Source organism: Pygocentrus nattereri, chromosome 17 (genome assembly GCF_015220715.1).
Source record: "Pygocentrus nattereri isolate fPygNat1 chromosome 17, fPygNat1.pri, whole genome shotgun sequence".
Lineage (NCBI taxonomy): Eukaryota > Metazoa > Chordata > Actinopteri > Characiformes > Serrasalmidae > Pygocentrus > Pygocentrus nattereri.
This window is the reverse complement of record NC_051227.1, coordinates 20,088,658-20,107,488: the sequence shown is the minus strand read 5'-3', so window position 1 is coordinate 20,107,488 and position 18,831 is coordinate 20,088,658. Positions and strand designations below refer to the sequence as shown.

Here is an 18,831-nt window from a genome sequence, read left to right as displayed (position 1 = left end):
TACAGTACGCATACCCTTAAGGAAGCCCTGCCTCTCCTGATTTACGGATGGTTGACCACCTACCTGTGCGTATACTGCCACACTTGCTTAAGCATCAGCCTGGCAACTATATTCTATAAAATAAAGATGTCAATAAATAGGTTCTTTGGCACAGTGCTATGGAAGAACCACTTTTAATTCCACAAAAAACCTTATATAACACGTTAGTTGATTCCTCATTAGTACTTTATTAGCTAACAAATCAGTAGCTGGTAGTTTGCTAGCTGCTAATTGCTACTTTATTAGTTAGCAAACCAATATATGGTAGTTAACTGGCTGCTCATTACTGTTTTATTAAGCAGTAAATGATTGAGTACATCATTGATAAATAAGTGATTAAATTGTCCTGAACACTTTTGTATGTTATTAAACAAAGTATTTTGCATAAAATGTGTCCATAATGCATCTCCTAAGCTTTATCAAATCTCCTAGCTAGTAAGTAACACATCATGTCAATAACTGATAATTAACTTTATGTATTATAAAATGTAATATTGTGCACAACCTAACATATTCTGGTGTGTATGGATTGACCTTCTTGATGAATTCTGTAATGAAATTCCCAAATAGTTCAATTGTGTCCCTCCAGATTTTTGGGGTGTTTACTTTTTTAATTACAAATTGCCTGTAAATAAAACCCAACACCATTTTCTGAAGTGAGACTCTGGGTTTCAAGTTTTTCACAGCTGCTAATTCATTCAAGTTATTGCTTAATACAGTCATGATGAACAGCCAGTTAATTAGCAACTACTGACTTGATGAGGCTTATTTCAAGTGCTCTGTAAAATGTTGAATGCATCCTAATGGTTGCTTAATAAAGTAGTAACGCACAGTTAGTGAACTACAAGCTACTGGATTATTAAGGCTTCATTATGTCCCCCTACATTGAAATGGTACCAAATCTGTCATTAATGATTGATTTTTATAAATGAGATGTGTGAGTGTAAAGAACTTGGCAGAATCATCCACATCATTAAAAGGTTCTATACCTATGACATTCCCATACATTCAAGGCTACAACCATTTAGAGACTCTTCATAGAATTGAACTGCTTCTAAATGCCTCCCCTCAGTATATTCAGCATTATAAAGAGCTAAGCAGACCTCTGGGTGTTCTAGCATGCTACATAGCGATAGAATAGGAAGTGCAGAGATATGTTGAGTCCATTTGAAGCTGTGTAGATAAAAAAAAGTGTAACATGTGTCCTGCTACTATGTGTGGACCTAAGAAACATGGAGAAGCCTAACTCATTCCCATACACATAAATACATGTGCACTAGCAAATGTAAAGCAGAAAGGTTGCTGGTTATAGTCTTAAATCAGTGACAGGCTCATTTGTTATCCACAGTCTCTGTGGAGTCCTATCTCCAGTGTACAGCATTGCTTCTGTCTGTTGTACTACTTCTTCCTCTCTCTACATGTGAGTCACACCCATTACAAGCTCCAGATAAAGTTCTGGGCTCCCTCACAGAGCTGCGTCCTGGGCCCTACTTGCTGTTTTTCCTCTTGCTGTTTTTTGGATGTTTTGTTGGAGTCGTTGCAGAGGATGATTTATTGGCTATTGTACTCAATTGTGTGATTTTGTGTTCATTTCCCTTCAGAAGCTGCCATACATTGTGCTTATTCCTCTTTTCTTTTATGTTCATTTTTTTCTTTTTCCATGTTTTTTTTCTTCTTTTTCTATTGCATTTATGGTAGACTTCTCTGACAGTCCATTTAACCCCTTTAAACTACAATTTCAATATAGAATATATATCAAACATCAATGCAATGTAAACATAATTATGTAGTTACATTTCAGTAGTATAGTAAAATGACATTAATAACACTAGACCTTTTTATTTTATAGCATTGTATTACATTTTTCCAAGATTCTACTTAAATGATATCCTTTTTCATTTTCCATAACAATGTAATAATGGTGGTTTCTATTATTTTACATATATAAGCCATCATGATTGGCATAGTAGAACACATATCATGTGCATATCATATCCCATGCAGGGCAGGCGCTCATCTCCTGTGTCAGTATGAAAGCAACGCAGACTGCTCCCTCCAGGCTAAAGCTGTGGGAGTGAAACAGAGGTCACGTTTCTGCCAGCCATACATCACCATGCTAATGGTCCTATTAGCATCGCCTGCGCCATCGCCCCCCAAATGAGAAATATGTATTGTTTGGCTCAGATACGCGTAAAGATAAGCCGCTAAATGATTTGCCGCATTAACTTTGAATGACATTGACTACATTCTGCACGGAGGGAATGTGTCACCTGTAGGGCCGTCTACCAAAGTTAATGCAGTATAGCTCCAGGCAAACTGGGGAATCTGATCTACTGACTGGATTCCGTTTATTTTGGGTCAGATGTGGATGTTTTGATGCATGGCAGCCATGTGTTATAGCAAGTAGTGCTTAGTGAGAGGAGAGAGAGACACAGTATTACTTTACTGTAGTTTTAAAAATACAACATTGTACAATATACTTCAATATAATTCGAGCCCTATCTTTAATACAATAATTATTATAATTGCTATTATAAATGTTTTTATAACTGCTGTTAATATCATAGTTTACTGCTGTTATGCTTTGGCATAATTGTGCTTGATGCAATCATACCAGTAAAACCACTTTGAACTTAGATTTGATAGAGAAACAGATGGGGACAGAGAGAAAAGAACCGAGAGAAGGAGAGTAAGAGAGATTGAGAGAAAAGTGGAGACAGAGGAAAAGCACAGATGGGAGAAAGAGAACAGAGAGAGTGGGAGAGAGAGCGAGAGAGAGGGAGATTGAGAGAGAGAGGGGAGAGAGTGAGAGAGAGAGAGGGGAGAGAGTGAGAGAGAACAGGGAGAGTGAGAGAGAGAGAACAGGGAGGGTGAGAGAGAAAGAGGACAGAGGGGGTGAAAGAGAGAGGACAAGGAGGGGGAGAGAGAAAGAACAGAAAGAAAAAAAGAACAGAGTGAGAGAAAGGACGAAAAGAAAGGGTGGAGAGTGAAAGAGAACAGAGTGAGAGAGAAAGAACAGAGAGCGAGAGATTTGGGAACAGAGAACAGAGAATCACCTCACTGATGCTTACAAGCCAAAATATCTACATCTTAATTAGTATTATTGAAATTCCTATGATTTATGATTATGACTTATGATTATTGTTGTTTTTGTTATTAAGACTTAGCAGTTTTATAAATTATAATCATGCCAGTAAAGCTACCTTGAACTTGAACTTCAAAGAGAGAGAGAGAGAGAGAGAGAGAGAGGGAGCGGGAGGGAGAGAGAGGACCTGTAATTGAGCTGTCAGTATTCTGTTGTGTTGTAGCTCTCCAGTCCCCACAGTGGAAATGAGAAAGCGTTATTTTTCACGACACTGTGCTGTTACATTTCTCCACCTGCCTCTCGCCTGCGTCTCCATCAGAGCAGCTCCCGTGCGAGTTTAATAGAGCTGAAGGCTGAGGTCCTGCCACGCGTCCACACCACGGTCACAGAGCACTGCTTTCAGCACAAAACACACACTTCCTCTTCTCTTCTCTTTCATTCTGCTCATTCACTCTCAACCTGCAGCATCCGCTTCACTCAGGATGTGTACTGCCCCACCACTCTCTATCTTTTCTTTCTCTTTCCCCTCCCTCTCTTTCATGATCTCTCTCCCCCTCTCTTACTTCATTTATCTCATCATGTCTTTTTATTTGTCTTCCTCTCTTTCTTTGTCTATCTCCTCCTGTCTTTCTTTCTTTCTCTCTCTTATATTTTATCCCCTCTCATTCTCTATCTTTCATTATCTCTCTCCCTCATTTTTTTCTCATCACATTTTTCTTTTTCTTTCGCTCTTTTTCAAGTTCTCGTTTTCTGTCATTGTCTTATACCTTATTATTACCTTATACTATTTCTCTGTGTCTTTTGCTGTCTTTCTTTTATTCTCTCTCTCTTGTTTCTCTGTGTTTCTTTTTTTTATTTTATCCCTCTATTTCTCTGTTCTTCTTTCAGTGTTTAATTCTTTTTTCTTCTTTTTAACCTTTTCTATTTGTTTGTCTGTTTCTCTCTCTCTCTCTCTCTCTCTCTCTCTCTCTCTCTCTCTCTCTCTCTCTGTAAATGCATGTGTTGTAATGTTCCTCACGTTTCTTTCTTCACCCTGTGAGCTGGGAGACCTGCATGGCTTCTCCTGTGATTCGCTCCAAAAATCCAAACTATTGCCGATGGCTCAGCGCCGTACTGTCACTCCATAAAGAATCGATGCTGGTGTTTCTGTGTAAATCCTGAGGCTTCATAGGGGCGAGGATATTAAATCATAGTGAAATGTGCAGGAGTGCAGAAGTGTCAGTGTCAGGCTAAAGAAAATCCCCATCTAATGAACTTCTGCCCTCACAGCCACCTGTGGCACACATTAAACCAGCCACACAGACACTCTTCAGTTTTACACATGGAGGGAGAGAGAGAGTGTGGAGAGTGATATACATGTCCCTGTCTGCTCTTCTGTACTGATGCTGTTCAGACTGCAGTTCTCACTGATTTGTCTTCTCTTTCTCAGCTCCTAGTGCCCCTCCCCAGCAGGTGACTGTCCTGACAGTGGGGAATCAGAACAGCACTTCTATCAGCATCTCTTGGGATCCCCCTCCTGCTGACCACCAGAATGGCATCATTCAGGAGTACAAGGTAGGCCTACAACTCCACTTTTCAATAATAGGCACCTAATAGGCACATTGTGTAACCCAGAAAGCAGCAGTGTTTTCTCTACCTGTCGTTAATTTGGTAGTAAAATTTGTAGGTAATGGAGTGACAGGTCTTTTGTAGGGCCACAGTGATTAATTATGAAAGTTGATTGGTGATGTTGATTCTACAATACGTTGGCTGCCAGTTATATAAAAAAACAGTGTACTGTAATGCTCTATAATGTTCATGTAATGCATGTATTCTTTCTGATAGACTGCAGTACTCCACAGGAAGGCTTCTGTTGTTTCTTTGCACCATAAGAGAAGAAATTGCTTGTAGCACAGGTGGAACCATCAGTGTGTTGAACGATGATGGTGCTGTTTTACCCAGCAAAGTGAAGGGAAAATGGAACACACAGTGATTTGAATGATCAAGCAATCAGATAGTAGTTAAAAGACAGGGATGGAGTGCTGACCAGTCTATTAGTGCCAGTGCCCAGGAGCCTCTGTCTGCAAGGATTCCTTATACTTGGGAAATACCTGGGACCATCCAATGAATGAAAGAATGTATAATAACCCTTGAATATGTACGCATGACTAAATGAAGAAATATCTTCATGTTTATTGTTATCTGTTCTCAGACCCTTTCAGTTATTGAGTAGTGGGGTTGTAGTTGACCTTCCATCAGCATATTGTGTGATGTGGTGTTCCATGACTGATTTGGCTTGAAAGAAAAAGAGAATCTTACATGAAAACATTGAAATTTTAAGAAATCTTAAGCTGTTATTATGTACACAAACTTAAGTATTGTACACAAATAAAGCTAAAAGGAGCCTCTGTAGACCATTATTCATGTCTGTCGATAGATGACTGGGTCCAATATATCAAAAAATTTATGTTGTAAGAAAAACACTCATTCACCCCCCACCCAACCATCATCCTCTCTTTTTCTTTCAGATTTGGTGTTTGGGGAACGAAAGCCGTTTCCACGTGAATAAAACAGTAGATGCAGCCATCCGCTCAGTGGTTGTGGGGGGTCTGCAGGCAGGGGTGCTGTACCGCGTAGAGGTGGCTGCAAGCACCAATGCAGGAGTTGGCGTGAAGAGCGAGCCTCAGCCAATCATCATTGGTACGATGGGACCACCTTTCCAGTTTTCTTACCCACCCCTTAGTATTCCTCAAAATGAATAGTTACTGTAAAAACTACATTTTACCCCTTAACCCAGATGTGCTCTATCAGACATGTTTGGTTGTGACTTGGACAATAGCTTATTACATAGCTCAAACCTATAGTAACAGCAGTGAGATCTGAGTGTTGTTTATACTTTTGCCCATTTTTATAGATAACAATATGCTATCCAGTGTCAAAGTACATATGTCTATTTAAGATTATTAACAGCTTTATATAGTTTGAGGCAGTTGTGGATTGAGTTAGGTATACAGTTAACTTACAGCCTCATGGCTCCACTGCAAAACTAAAGAAGGAAGCTTTTGGATATCAATCATGTCTTGGCTCGCCAGCTACATGGGGCAGGGTGAACAACTGTTTAAATTAGATTTTTCACTAGACTGTTCCTTCAGTCATCAAGCTACAAATTAAATTTACATGCGAGTTGGAGGCAGGAACTTCGAAACAGGCTCCAGCTTGCTTCTTAATACTGTTTGTGTTTAGAAATGTCAAAGTTGGAGAAGTTGAGGCTACCTTTAGTCCATGTCTGAGAAAAATGCTTTTGATATCACTTTGCAGTGTGGGGTGTGATTCATGTGAGCCTTGACTGGTTGTGACTGGTTTGACCCATAACTGATGATTTGGCCAATGGCATGCCCTTATTTCCCAAATGTCATCCTCACAATCCATCTCTTCTTGCAGCTTGCAGGAGATAGCCCATATATCAAGACTGAAAACTGTGTGTGCGTGTGTGTAGGTAAGGACTTCCGAGATGTGATTGTGAGTGGAAACAAGAATAACAGCATCACAGAACAGATCACAGATGTAGTGAAACAGCCAGCCTTCATCGCAGGCATTGGAGGAGCCTGCTGGGTCATCCTCATGGGCTTCAGCATCTGGCTTTACTGGAGGAGGAAGAAGAGGAAGGGCCTCAGCAACTATGCCGGTAGGGAAATGCCTCATACACTCACAACAGAGCTTTAATTGAGCCTGAAATATTAATCTGATCCCAAATATAGCCAGCATAAAGAACAGTTATGTAGCCATCTAAAGAACAGATTGCTTCCTGATCTGATACACAGTGGCAGGATTAGAAACCAAACCCAACAAAGTTTTGTCCAAAACTTATTGCAGCCCAACAAAATTCTGTCCAAACCTGACTACAGCCCAAAAAATTCTGTTCATAGAATTATTGGGCTATATTTATTGGTCTGTCCAAAACTGACTGTAGCCCAAAAATTCTGTTCATAAAATGATTGGGCTGTAATCATTGGTCTGTCCAAACCTGACTGTAGCCCAACAAAATTCTGTTCAAACCTATCTGTAGCTGTAAAATTCTCTCCAAACTTGACTTTAGCCTGGCATAATTCCATCCAAACCTTCCTAAGCCTGATATCTGTCCAAACCTGACTGTAGGTCAACAAAATTTTGCCAGAACCCCACCTGAACCTGATTACCATAAACAAAATAATACTCTGCATTTCTAATTGTAGCACTTGCTCTGTTACCTTGTAGTGAGACTAAGAGCTCAGATCATTTCATTGACAAACTGATCAACAGATTGTAAAAAAAAAAAAAAAAAGCGTAAAAGGTAAATATAAGTTTGTTTCAATTCTAGTTTAATTAAATAATTCATTGGTTAATGCCTTTGAACATGAGTCCAAAAATATTTAGTCTGGATAAAGTTTATGTAATTCATTGCTCTCATGCTGGACTGGTGGACCTCAGCGCAAACAACATAAGTGACTTCAACGTGCCAGAATAAAAATGACTTGAAGCAGGCCAGTGAAAGTAGAAAGGAAGAGCAGATGGAGAAAAAACTAAAAGCAGGGTTGAATGCAGGCCAAAATCTATTAAAAACTCAGACAGGCTATGAGAAACCTGAATGTGAAATCTAGACTTGACTCGAGTCTGACAAACATTTGAAAAGTGATGTCTGAACCCGAACAAACCTCATGTGAATAGCTGGGTCCTGTTTGGTCCAGACAAATATTTTGATGTCTAACTCGCGCTCACACAGAAATCTTATTTATTTCGTCCTGTCTATCTCTGCTGGATTATCTGCGTTGGCTTTGTTTGTGGAGCTGCATGCAGTTTGCCAGTGTTCGCCACCTCTCTTAACACTGTGGGCAGACTGGTGTCCTTGCAGTGGCTGTACACTTGGCACACACACGCAAACACAGGAGCAACACACACAGCCCCCCAAAGGAGTGCCACCCCCCCACTGCAGGCTTTTAACACACACTCTTCTCTGTCTTCTTGTTTTGCAGTTCAGTCGTTCACCTTCACCCCTGCAGGTACTGTTCATTTGTCCCGTCTCTATCTCCAAACATCCCTCCTTCACTCCATCACTCCTGTTCTCCCAGCATTAACGGCCTATAGGATCCTTTGTCCTGTGGCCAGTTTGGTGGCCTTCAGTTTCAGCTGAGTTGGCATAATTGTACTGGAATTAATCTCTTTGTATTTACTAGCAGAGCAGTAGTTAAAGGGTAGAGCTTCCCAAAGGCAAAGCTGCATTAAGACCATTTTTAATGTTTAAAAAATTTCTGCATTTTTTTCAGTTGTTGAGATGTAAATAAAGCCGCTCAGAGTAATATGATGTAAAATGGCTTATTGTTGTGAAACTCAGATTGCTGTACTGTGGTGGTGATAGGAACCAATATCCACAACACAGTAATAGCCATTTATATTTACTATCTATAATGACCAGTGAACCCAAGTGTTTTTATATGTAATGTCAATAATGGTATTGATGTTACAAAATGGTAAATTAGAAAAAAAATAAAGCTTTCATAAAACAGTCTCTCAGGCATCAGGGAATGTATTTACAGTCATTTCAAGTACCAACGTTCTGTGGAGGAAATTATAGGAGCATTAAACACTGCAGACGTCTGGTTCCTGTCACCATGACTGGAAACAATTCTGGCTCAGCAAGTGTCTTTAGAATGAAGCATTTCACATCAAACCAGTCTGAATGACTGTTTACATCTTAATGATTCAATAATGCAGAAATTTAGAACAATTAGTGGAAGAGTAGGTAACCCTTTATTTGGATGTTCCACTGAAAGTGCTTTACACAACGCTTAAATTTTATTATATACCATTCAAACTAGATAAGTATTAACATAAGCTGGATTTTTCATTCTCTAATTGAAAAACATTATAGCACTAACCATTTCAGCTCCTTACTCTCATGAATGCATAACTTACATATTAGTTTCATAATTGTTACCAAATAATTCATAGTAGTTACTGAATATTCTTAATAATTAAGTCTTAATAACTGGATAATAAGCCATGGAAGAACAAACTTGGTACTAATCCTAGCCCTATCCCTAACACTACTGAGATTCATTGAATTTTAAGCATCTGAAGATTATCTACAGAGGTCTATTCATGTAAAGATCTAGAACTCCTCCATCATGTGAAAATCTTTGCCTCAGGTTTTTGGGAAGTCAGCCCTGACTTGTTTTAATAGTGTAGATCTGACCACCCTTTTGTCCATCGCATTTGTGGCTCATGTATACCATTCTGTTTGTTTGCGCCTTTTACTTATAATCTCCGTGTTTCAGTGTTGTGGTCATTTGTGCTGCTGTGGTTTGACGTTATTTCACCCATTAGGTCTTCATATCTTGTTCTGTTTGTTGTCTGTTGTTTACGTGTAGATGTTAAAGCATCTGCACCCATACTTCTCTGTTTGTGTGCTGTTAATTAGGGTTTGACTGTTGATTCTTTGTTTGAGAATGAACACATGCCACAGGCTCTTTCATTTACCATCATGCATTTTGACCAGAGTAACGTAGACCCATACACAAGTAAAACTTGTGTTTCTTGGAATGAAGACTCATGTAAAATTAAATGTACATTTCACACAACAATTTGAGTAGAAGTACAAAAGTGCCCAAGTTAAATTACTTACATAAATGCAGTGGAACTTTTTAGCACATCCAGCATCTATCAGCATAGGAACTATAGTTCATTAGGTGCTATTCCTCTCTTTTGAGGTCCTTTGTGTCTATAATAAAGTGATGCAGCTCAAAAGTCAGAGGTGTAACTAAATGTTACTGAAATTTGAGTAAAAGTAGGTAAACTTTTTCATAAACAAATTATCAGCATTTCAAAATTGACTAAACTTACTGGAAAATACAAATTCATCAACATTTTACTTGAGCACATGTAATTGAGTACATGGATCTAGTTACAACCCACCTAATTATAGCAGGATATTTTTGAAGTTACTTGGGAGAATTGACAATGCAAGTGAAGTGAAGAAAATTTTGGAGTCATTAAAAGCTGCTGCTTTCCGTGATGAAATAGAAGTGGCCTGAGGCTGCATAAACACCTCCAGATAACACTGTTTTCTGTAGAACTTCAGTTGAAGGCATATGGCATCTGGTCTGAGTTATGTTCACGTCAGCATTGATTTTCCCTGCCTTGTTTCACTTCAGCCTCCATAAATGAGACAGGTTTTTGTAATTCAATGCTTCATTTCTTCTGAAGTTGCTTGATGTAGTGGAGATCGTGTTGAAGTTATCCAGTGATGACCTTATTCCACACTCTCTGGCTGACAGAATCAAGTTGAGAATTGATAACGCAAGTGAAGTGAAGAAATTCCACTCACGCTGACCTCTACCTGCATACATTCTCACTCAGGCACTCACATACATTTATACGCACGCTATGCCCCCCCAACCCCCATCCCCCTCCCCTCCCAATGGTGGAGGTGAGCTTTGATTGAGGAGTGCTTTCAGTCACTCTTTCGGTCTAAACTTTATTACAGATGAAAGCAGCCTCCATCATAAAGCCCTCGTTCTTCTTCAGTGCTCTTCTACTTCTCTGTCTCCGCTTAAAGATTGGACCAAAACATTCCATATTTGAGGTGGTGGCTTAACACACACACCCGCACACACACACACCAGTTTGTTTTTATACCAAGTGTGTATGTCCCTAATATACAGTATTGTGCAAAAGTCAGAGACCACCCTTCATTTATTTAATTTCCAGTCAGAAAAGACATAAAGTATTAGTTATAAGTATTAGTCTGACATTTTTAGTGTCAGAAAATAAAACAAAAAATTACACTGAAGCCTCAACAGCTAAATGTAATATAGATTTTTTTCCAGCATTTAGTGTGTCCATACTTCGCCTTCATTAAAACTTCCATTATTTTCAGGAGGCTTACTTTCAGTTTTTCAAAGAAATCTGCCGGAATATTTTTCCCCACCCCATCTTAGACGTTTGTTATGATCCAGGTAGTTCTAACCATGTCACTGCTGTCAGAACAAAAACTCCTATCTCCAAAATAGTAACTACAGCAAAGCTAAAACATATATTTTACCTTTAATGTAAGTCAGTGGAACCAGACTTTTTTGCCTAAGTAACTTCGGGTCATTTTGTTTAGTCTAATGATCATGAAATTTAATCACAACATAAAGGGCAACAGGAGTTTTCAAATTATGTCAAAAACTGAACAAAAAGGAGATACAAGGTTTTGTTCTGAAAACAGCAGTGTTCTGTAATGTTGAAGTGTGGACTCTAAGGTGGTCAGTCCATTGTATTGAGAAGACTAGCAACTTTTTTTTTGTTCTTTTTTTCATTTATTTCCTTTGCCCTTTCCCAGTGCAATTGGATCATCTTAAAACTAATCCCACATCTCCTGAAAAATGAATAAATTGTATTTGATGGCTGTTTTGACTAGAAATTAAAATGAAGTGAAGAGAGGTCCAGAAGATTCACAAAGCAAGTGCTCACACAGACACATATTAGAATGCAGTCTAGTAGTCTCTCTCCACTCCACTGTGTTCTTAGAGCTTCAGTGCTCTGCAACTAGCATACTGGAGCAGACTCTTCACAGGGCCAGGGAGCTGAACAGATAAGTGTAGACTCAAGCACAGTGGGTGTGTGTGTATTGGAGTAGTCCACTTTCACACTTCTGCTCTATCGCAGAGCGAGAGAAATCTAATCAAAATGTTGGAGTTGTCGAGAGGCAGTTTTTTCTAGCTCTGCTGTTTTGGGCTTGAGTTCTTGCCAGAAGTTGAAATATCGCTAGGCTTCAACTTTTAGAAGTTTAGAGGTGTTACTCTCATTTTGGCAAACAGTTCTATTCATTTACATGAACATAATTGCATAATTATATCATTAATAGTAGAGGTATTAAATAAAATACATTTAAATTCATTCGGCATTCTGAATTAACAGTTTTGAATCTGCATTTTCTGCTTTTTTCTGTCAGCCAGCGCCAAAAATATGTCAAATTCGGAAGGGTGGGTTTTCTTTTCTCAAAACAAGACTGTAATCACAGCAATAACATTTTGCCAAATTCAAGTCAGAATCAAACATGTCCTACTTCCAAAACAAGTATGGCATCATTTGAAAGTTTACAGTCTACATTATATTACCTTTTATTTACTTGTGTAAGTCCCACTTATGAGGTTTGAATGATTTTATATGCCGTAAATGTTATAATTAATTTTATATGACCAGTTTCCAGCCCATTTTTATCCCTTACAATCAACAGGCTGTTTTGGTTACCGTACCTTGTAAGACTGACACATGTAAATGAATTCTGTTCTGATAGGCCCTGCATTCTGCCTCATTCAGAAAGCATTCTGGGCTGGAACGCTCTTATAATTTCAAAGGGAATGAGTGGGGTTTAACTGCAGTAATCTTTATTGGCAGGTATTTAAGCAATAGAACAGGAGAGGGAAGGTGTTATTGTGAAATAACATCATGGCTGTGATTTGGTCGCAGGCATGAGCTGAAGGTGAATGATGTTAGGCATGATGTTATGCGCTGTAACACATGACCTCAGGTGTTCTATTGCTTTTATACGACAGTTAAATGAATAAAGTAATAAATAAATAAATTGGGCCGTGAACTTCATTTAATATTTTTAATGTTAGTAATTCCTTCCTCCAAATTATAGTTCCTTAACAAGCTACGTCAGAGTAACGAGTTCCGCTCACTCGCTGTGCATCCGGCAGTTCGTTCAAAACGGTCATTATCACTGAGCAGCTTTTTAGTTTTTTTATTGCGTCAGTTTTATGGCTCGGTCTGATTTTTCAGATACTGAAGACGAGACCTCATGACACGTTTGGCGAATGGTATTCAGTTAATTTCTGGCTGATTCCAGGTTGTTTAGGTGTTCTTCTATCACAGCTCCCAAATGAAAAGCTTGCTCATTGGTGATGACAGTTTGGAAATTTAGAAGTATCCATTTTCTGTTTGTGCACAAAGTTTAAATGGCTTGAGCGTTTCCTACAGCTGTCAAACTCATTCTTTAACAACGGCGTCTTACTGGAGTGATACAGCGTTTGTGAAAAACCTGTGATGTTATGACGAAATACCAGCACAGTTAGAATGCTTCTCAACCAATCTCATTGCTTGGCTGTAACTAACTGTTGAATAAATGTAAATGAATTGCTTTTTGTGAGAATGTGCTGTTTTTTCAATGCAGTTTCCATATATGGACTGTATGGTCTGGAGAGTGAATGCTTGTTTGAAAACTGTTATGTATGTTACATTTTTCCAGGATATGGGCCCTTTAATATTCAATGACACCACGTTTTTGTTCACCTTCAGCGATTCCAAATTCAGATCTATATGGACCAACCTGTTAGTGAGCCTACATAAGTGTTTCAAGGATAAAGCAGTGTTGTGTGTAAAGTGGACATGTGCACGCAAATGTGTGCCATCTTCCTTTAAATCCGTCATAGCCAGAAGGCAAAAGCTCATCCTGTGAAGGCAGCAGGGATGATTTGATGGAATTTTTATATGCTGATTATGTCCTCCTGCGGTAAATGCTTATTAAAGGACAGTAATGTGTATTTGTATTGAAGTAAGAGCGTGTCTGGAGCTTGGCTTAAAGCCAGCGCCCATCGCCAGCCTACGGGCCACATCAAAGACTGGACTGCAATGTGTCCCTGTGTAGATAGACTGGACACACACAGGCTCCTGGACAGAGAAGAGAAACACCTTTAATATTTGTTCACAGTTTGCTATAACGGCACATTCTAAAGCAACTGATTCAATTGAAGGTCAGTGTGTTTACAGGTGCTCGTGTACTGGATTCTACATAGTTATGTTTCTGTTAAAAAGTCCTTGTTGGTTTTCTGTGTTATGTAGGATTGGATCCCATATGCGAACATCCAGTGACGTTTTCAGAATCCAAAAGCGTTAGTGGTATGGTGTACCACCGAGGCTGATGAATAAAATGTGATTTAATTTGATATTATTTCTTATACATCATTAAAACATTTGCTGATTCCAAACTTTCAGATAATACTGTTTTTGTGTTTGTGAGTGAAAGAGAAGATGATCATACATGTAGTTATTGCTGTGTGTTTCAAGCTTGTTCTGAAGAAAAACAACTTCTGTATTTTTGCCGTTTTTATCATTTCTTGAAAAAAGACCTGAAGAGCTGACTCAGACCTGTCTGTACAGAATATAAGCACAGTCTGTTGCATAGTTAATGTGATTACATTTGAATAGGAAATCCACTGTAATAACCTTCAATACTAACATTTAAAAGGTCAATGTCATGTATTTTTTGTGCAGTATACAAACATTGTTTAAGTTTCAAAATGTACCATTCATACTGTTTCCCAGTCCATATTGTCCATGTATGGAAACTAAGACAAAATAAACAAAAAACTTTGTTCTCACAAACACCAACATACATTCAGGGAACAGCAGTTTAGCATCATCTATTCATGACAAAGTTATAACGAGTATTTAAACTTTGGAATGGTTTTGAATTAGATTAAATACAGGACAACCAATTAGAACACAGCTACTTTACATACATCAGTCTTAAAAGCACAATAACAAAAACAGCCCTGTTTATTTCCATTGGATAAAGAGAGGTTGAAAGTGGTCATGTAAGAAACCACAAACATTGTAAGTGGACCTTAGATAAGACCTTAAAAAGACCTTAAAACAGGATTGTCCCATATGGCCGCTTTATGTTGTGGAGTCAAGCCGAATAGTATATATGTGGTCATTATTGTCAAAAATATAAAAATGAAACAATTCAAGCTAAGTTTGGTCATATAAGTGGAGATAATGGAGAAATAATGAATAGCTTTCAGGAAAGATTTCAAACTCTTAATTATAGCAGGTATCTAAGCCTCACTTTTGCTACCCAGCTTTTATCTGCCCCCTCGTACCTTTCATCTTTTCATCTCAGTTATGTGCGGAAGACTGTTCTCTTTGTTCATGTTGCAGCAAGCAGAGACCAAACCTACAGAAAAGGAGAGTGAGACTCTCTCTCACTCTCTCTCTCTCTCTCTCTCTCTCTCTCTCTCTCTCTCTCTCTCTCTCTCTCTCTCTCTCTCTCTCTCTCTCTCCCTCGCTCTCTCTTTCTTTCTCTCTCTCTCTTTCTTTCTCTCTCCCTCTCCCTCTCTCCCTTTCTCTCTCTCTCTCTCTCTCTCTCACTCTCTCTCTCTCTCTTTCTCTCCCCCTCTCTCTCTCTTTCTCTCTCTCCCTCTCTCTCCCTCTCTCTCCCTCTCCCTCTCTCCCTTTCTCTCTCTCACCCTCTCTCTCTCTTTCTTTCTCTCTCCCTCTCCCTCTCTCCCTTTCTCTCTCTCACTCTCTCTCTCTCTTTCTCTCCCCCTCTCTCTCTCTCTCTCTCTCTCTCTCTCTCTCTCTCTCCCTCCCTCCCTCCCTCTCTCTCCCCCTCCCTCCCTCCCTCTCTCTCTCCCCCTCTCTCTCTCCCCCTCCCTCCCTCCCTCTCTCTCTCCCCCCCTCTCTCTCTCCCTCCCTCTCTCTCTCTCCTTCTCTCCCCCTCTCTCTCTCCTTCTCTCCCTCTCTCTCTCTCCCTCTCTCCTTCTCTCTCCTTCTCTCTCCCTCTCTCTCTCCCTCTCTCCCCCCTCTCTCTCTCCCTCTCTCTCTCTCTCTCTCCCTCTCCCTCTCTCCCTTTCTCTCTCCCTCTCTCTCTCTCTCTCCCTCTCCCTCTCTCCCTTTCTCTCTCTCTCACCCTCTCTCCCTCTCCCTCTCTCCCTTTCTCTCTCTCTCACCCTCTCTCACTCTCTTTCTCTCCCCCTCTCTCTCTTTCTCCCTCTCTCCCTTTCTCTCTGTCTCTGAAGTGCTTAATATCTCTACATCATTTTGATGGTATAAGTGTACACAATGTGCTCTCACCTTGGGGAAATATTGGACTTCAGTATAAATCTCTAATTCACATAAAGGAATATTTAGTGAAGGTTTAATCATTTATATCATCGTAAAGTAACAGTCATTAATCATTTTAATCATCTTAATCATTTATAGCTGTGCAGGTCCTACACAAATGTTCCTATACCCTCTGATCTAGTTCAGAGCTTCTGTACCGATTACAGAATTCTTTCCGCTAGGGTCTAAAATGTTTTCTGAACTCTTTCATCCTTAAAGTGAGAAGCTTTATACCGTGCCACATTTTCTGATACGGTAATTAGCGGCATGTCCAAAGGATCCATAGCCGTTTCTTTACAGCTGTAATGTGATCGTCTGAGAATGCAACAAAGCCAGTATTGTTCTGTGCAGTATGACTGAGCTTGCTATACTGAATCAGATTTTCAAACAGCAACATTTGAGTGCTTCAAAAAAAAAAAAGAATAGTATTAAATGCACTGTAGTGGTATAGTGCTGTACTGATGATTTATTCTCTCTCTCTCTCTCTCTCTCTCTCTCTCTCTCTCTCTCTCTCAGTGACGTTCCAGCGTGTTGATGGTGGCTTGATGAGTAATGGAAGGTAAGTTTCTTGTCATCTCCCTCTTTGTTTTGCTCCTTTTCCTTTGCAGTGACAAAGAAACAGGTCTGCTTGTTATCACAGGGCCAGTCATAAGTCTTTAACCTTCAGAGGCCAGTCCTCAGTTCTGTAGCACATTCATATTCTGTCCATCATCTTGCAGAAGGTCATCAAAACTATTATCCTCTATACCGCTGTCCCATCCCCCCTTCATTTGCTTTGAGATGGGAGTTCCACTCATAAAAGAGGAAACGCTGTTTCAGACGGCTCTCAAAGCAGTCTTTCACATCTGTTATTGTCTGGGTGATCTAGGTCCAGCGTACAAGATCTGCTGTAAATGGCCAAGAAAAAAAAAACCCTGCTGTTTTTGTTAGTTTGATGTATGGCCGTCCCCTGGTCATTCGTTATGTTGAGCCGACTACACACCTGTTTAAAATTTGAAGTGAAATTGAATTGAAGTGCAGTGAAATTCAGTGAACTTCAGTGAAAAAGTGCATATTCTGATGTAGAAAATAGCCATTCAAATGTCTAAGGCCTCATGGTATGTTCCTGACCAGGAGTTATGTGGTGTTATCACACACAATGATGTAATAAATAAATAAAAGAATAATATTCCTCCATCCATCCATTTTCTAAGCTGCTCCTCCCTCAGGTTTGCGGGGCGGGGGGTGGGGGTAGGGGGGGGGGGTGTGGTGTGCTGGAGCCTATCCCAGCGGTCATCGGGCAGAAAAAGAATAATAATTGGGTTTAATTTGGCTTTAATTACTGTTTTGATGTTGGGGAAGTGAGTAGTGCTGTTGCCTCGCAGAAGGAGGACCTGGCTTCGCTTCCCCAGCAGGGCGACTGCGGTCCTTTCTGTGTAGAGATTACTTGCAAAAGGATGTTTGGACCATGTGGACTCCTGTGTTTAAATGTCTGGGCACCCCTGGTCAGATCACGTTTAGTGGATTTTCTACCTGAAAATAAGTGAACACATCCTTTACACAGAAAACACTTCTGTTCATGTAAATGTTTTTAGTAACATATACAGCAAAAATGAAAGCTAAAAACATCATTGTTCTGTAGTCTCATATTTTCCATTGCTATGCTTTTTATTCATTAGTCCTTTTTGAGTGAAGAGGGTATTTGGAAAAACAAGACTTGAGAATCTTGTGAATCTTGTGAATGGACAGCCCTAGTTTGAGCTCTGTTCAAATACAGACTTACTATAAGTGCAAGAGTCAAAGTGCCTTTGATATCAGCTGATTGTGTGTGCAGACTGGAACAGTCTTCTTCTCTTATCACTGCAGTGCCCTTGCACACTCTTCATCAGTCACATGCCATTTCCACATAGAGTATGTCAAGCTGGGCTCTAATATCGATATATGACTGATGGATTTCAGGATAAGATCTGCCTGTTTGTGTACGCTGCATACCATGTGCAACTAACACACACACACATCTCCGCGCATCTCCCTTCACGGCCGGCTAGCCGCTCTCATAAATTTCACCCCCCAAAAAGAATTAGCAGAAACAATTTAAGCAGAGACGGGTTTTATTTTATCATTTGTCATGGTGCCCCCCTCCCCACGCTGCCTAGGAGGACCCCTGTGGTGATAAATTTGCCTGTCACCTCTGCGAGGCGGCAGGGATATGAGCATGTGTAATAATGTAAAAATAATTACCCTGGGGAGAGGAGCCCAGACTAGGGTAACCCTTCCGGAGCCTTCTAGCATTCCTGGCTTGCGTTTGAGTGCGAGGGGAAAAGGGCTCATTTGAATGACACCAGTTACCTATCGGATGGCTGAGACCCTCTGGAGGGGGCACAGGGAGATTTTCTTTTGCTCACTGTGGCCTTTATCATACCTGACTGGCTAAATCCACTTGCAATCTTAGTCGTGTGCGTGTGGAGAAAGCCTGATGGAGGGGGACTAATTCTTTACCCCTGGTCTGCTGTAGGTTGTTTAGCAAGTGTGCCATTGGCAATTGGTGTAGTAAGTGGTTTCTAACTTGTAGAATGGTTCCATTTGCATTGACCCTGCTTCCTCTTTTCCACTCAGCAAAGTACCAGAGTTTCTGGTACCCAAGAACAGTGTGTGTTTTCCATAGACCCTTTTCATAAGAAATGGAAGTGTGTAAACGCTGGGTAAAACAAGTTCTGTTGCTTAACAGAAAGTTAATAAAATAAAATAAAGAAATAAAGTCGTTTGTATCACTTCAGCTTACCATATGTGTGTCACTTTATCTTTGTCATCGTTGCCAAGGTAGAAATTCAAAGGTGGGC

General features: G+C 39.9%; 1 protein-coding gene across 9 annotated transcripts in view; it reads left to right on the top strand.

Annotated features, from left to right (window-relative positions):
• Nucleotides 1-18,831, top strand: part of robo2 (roundabout, axon guidance receptor, homolog 2 (Drosophila)) — a 608,847-nt gene that overhangs the window by 545,271 nt on the left and 44,745 nt on the right. For 5 of the 9 annotated variants that reach the window (XM_037546536.1, XM_037546541.1, XM_037546537.1 and 2 more), the window contains 5 exons: nt 4,554-4,678; nt 5,632-5,803; nt 6,600-6,788; nt 8,113-8,139; nt 16,529-16,571. In XM_037546536.1, the coding sequence (XP_037402433.1) occupies nt 4,554-4,678; nt 5,632-5,803; nt 6,600-6,788; nt 8,113-8,139; nt 16,529-16,571 (556 nt within the window). The remainder of the gene's footprint in view (nt 1-4,553; nt 4,679-5,631; nt 5,804-6,599; nt 6,789-8,112; nt 8,140-16,528; nt 16,572-18,831) is intronic. The other 4 variants (XM_037546543.1, XM_037546539.1, XM_037546542.1 and 1 more) reach the window with 1 other exon arrangement.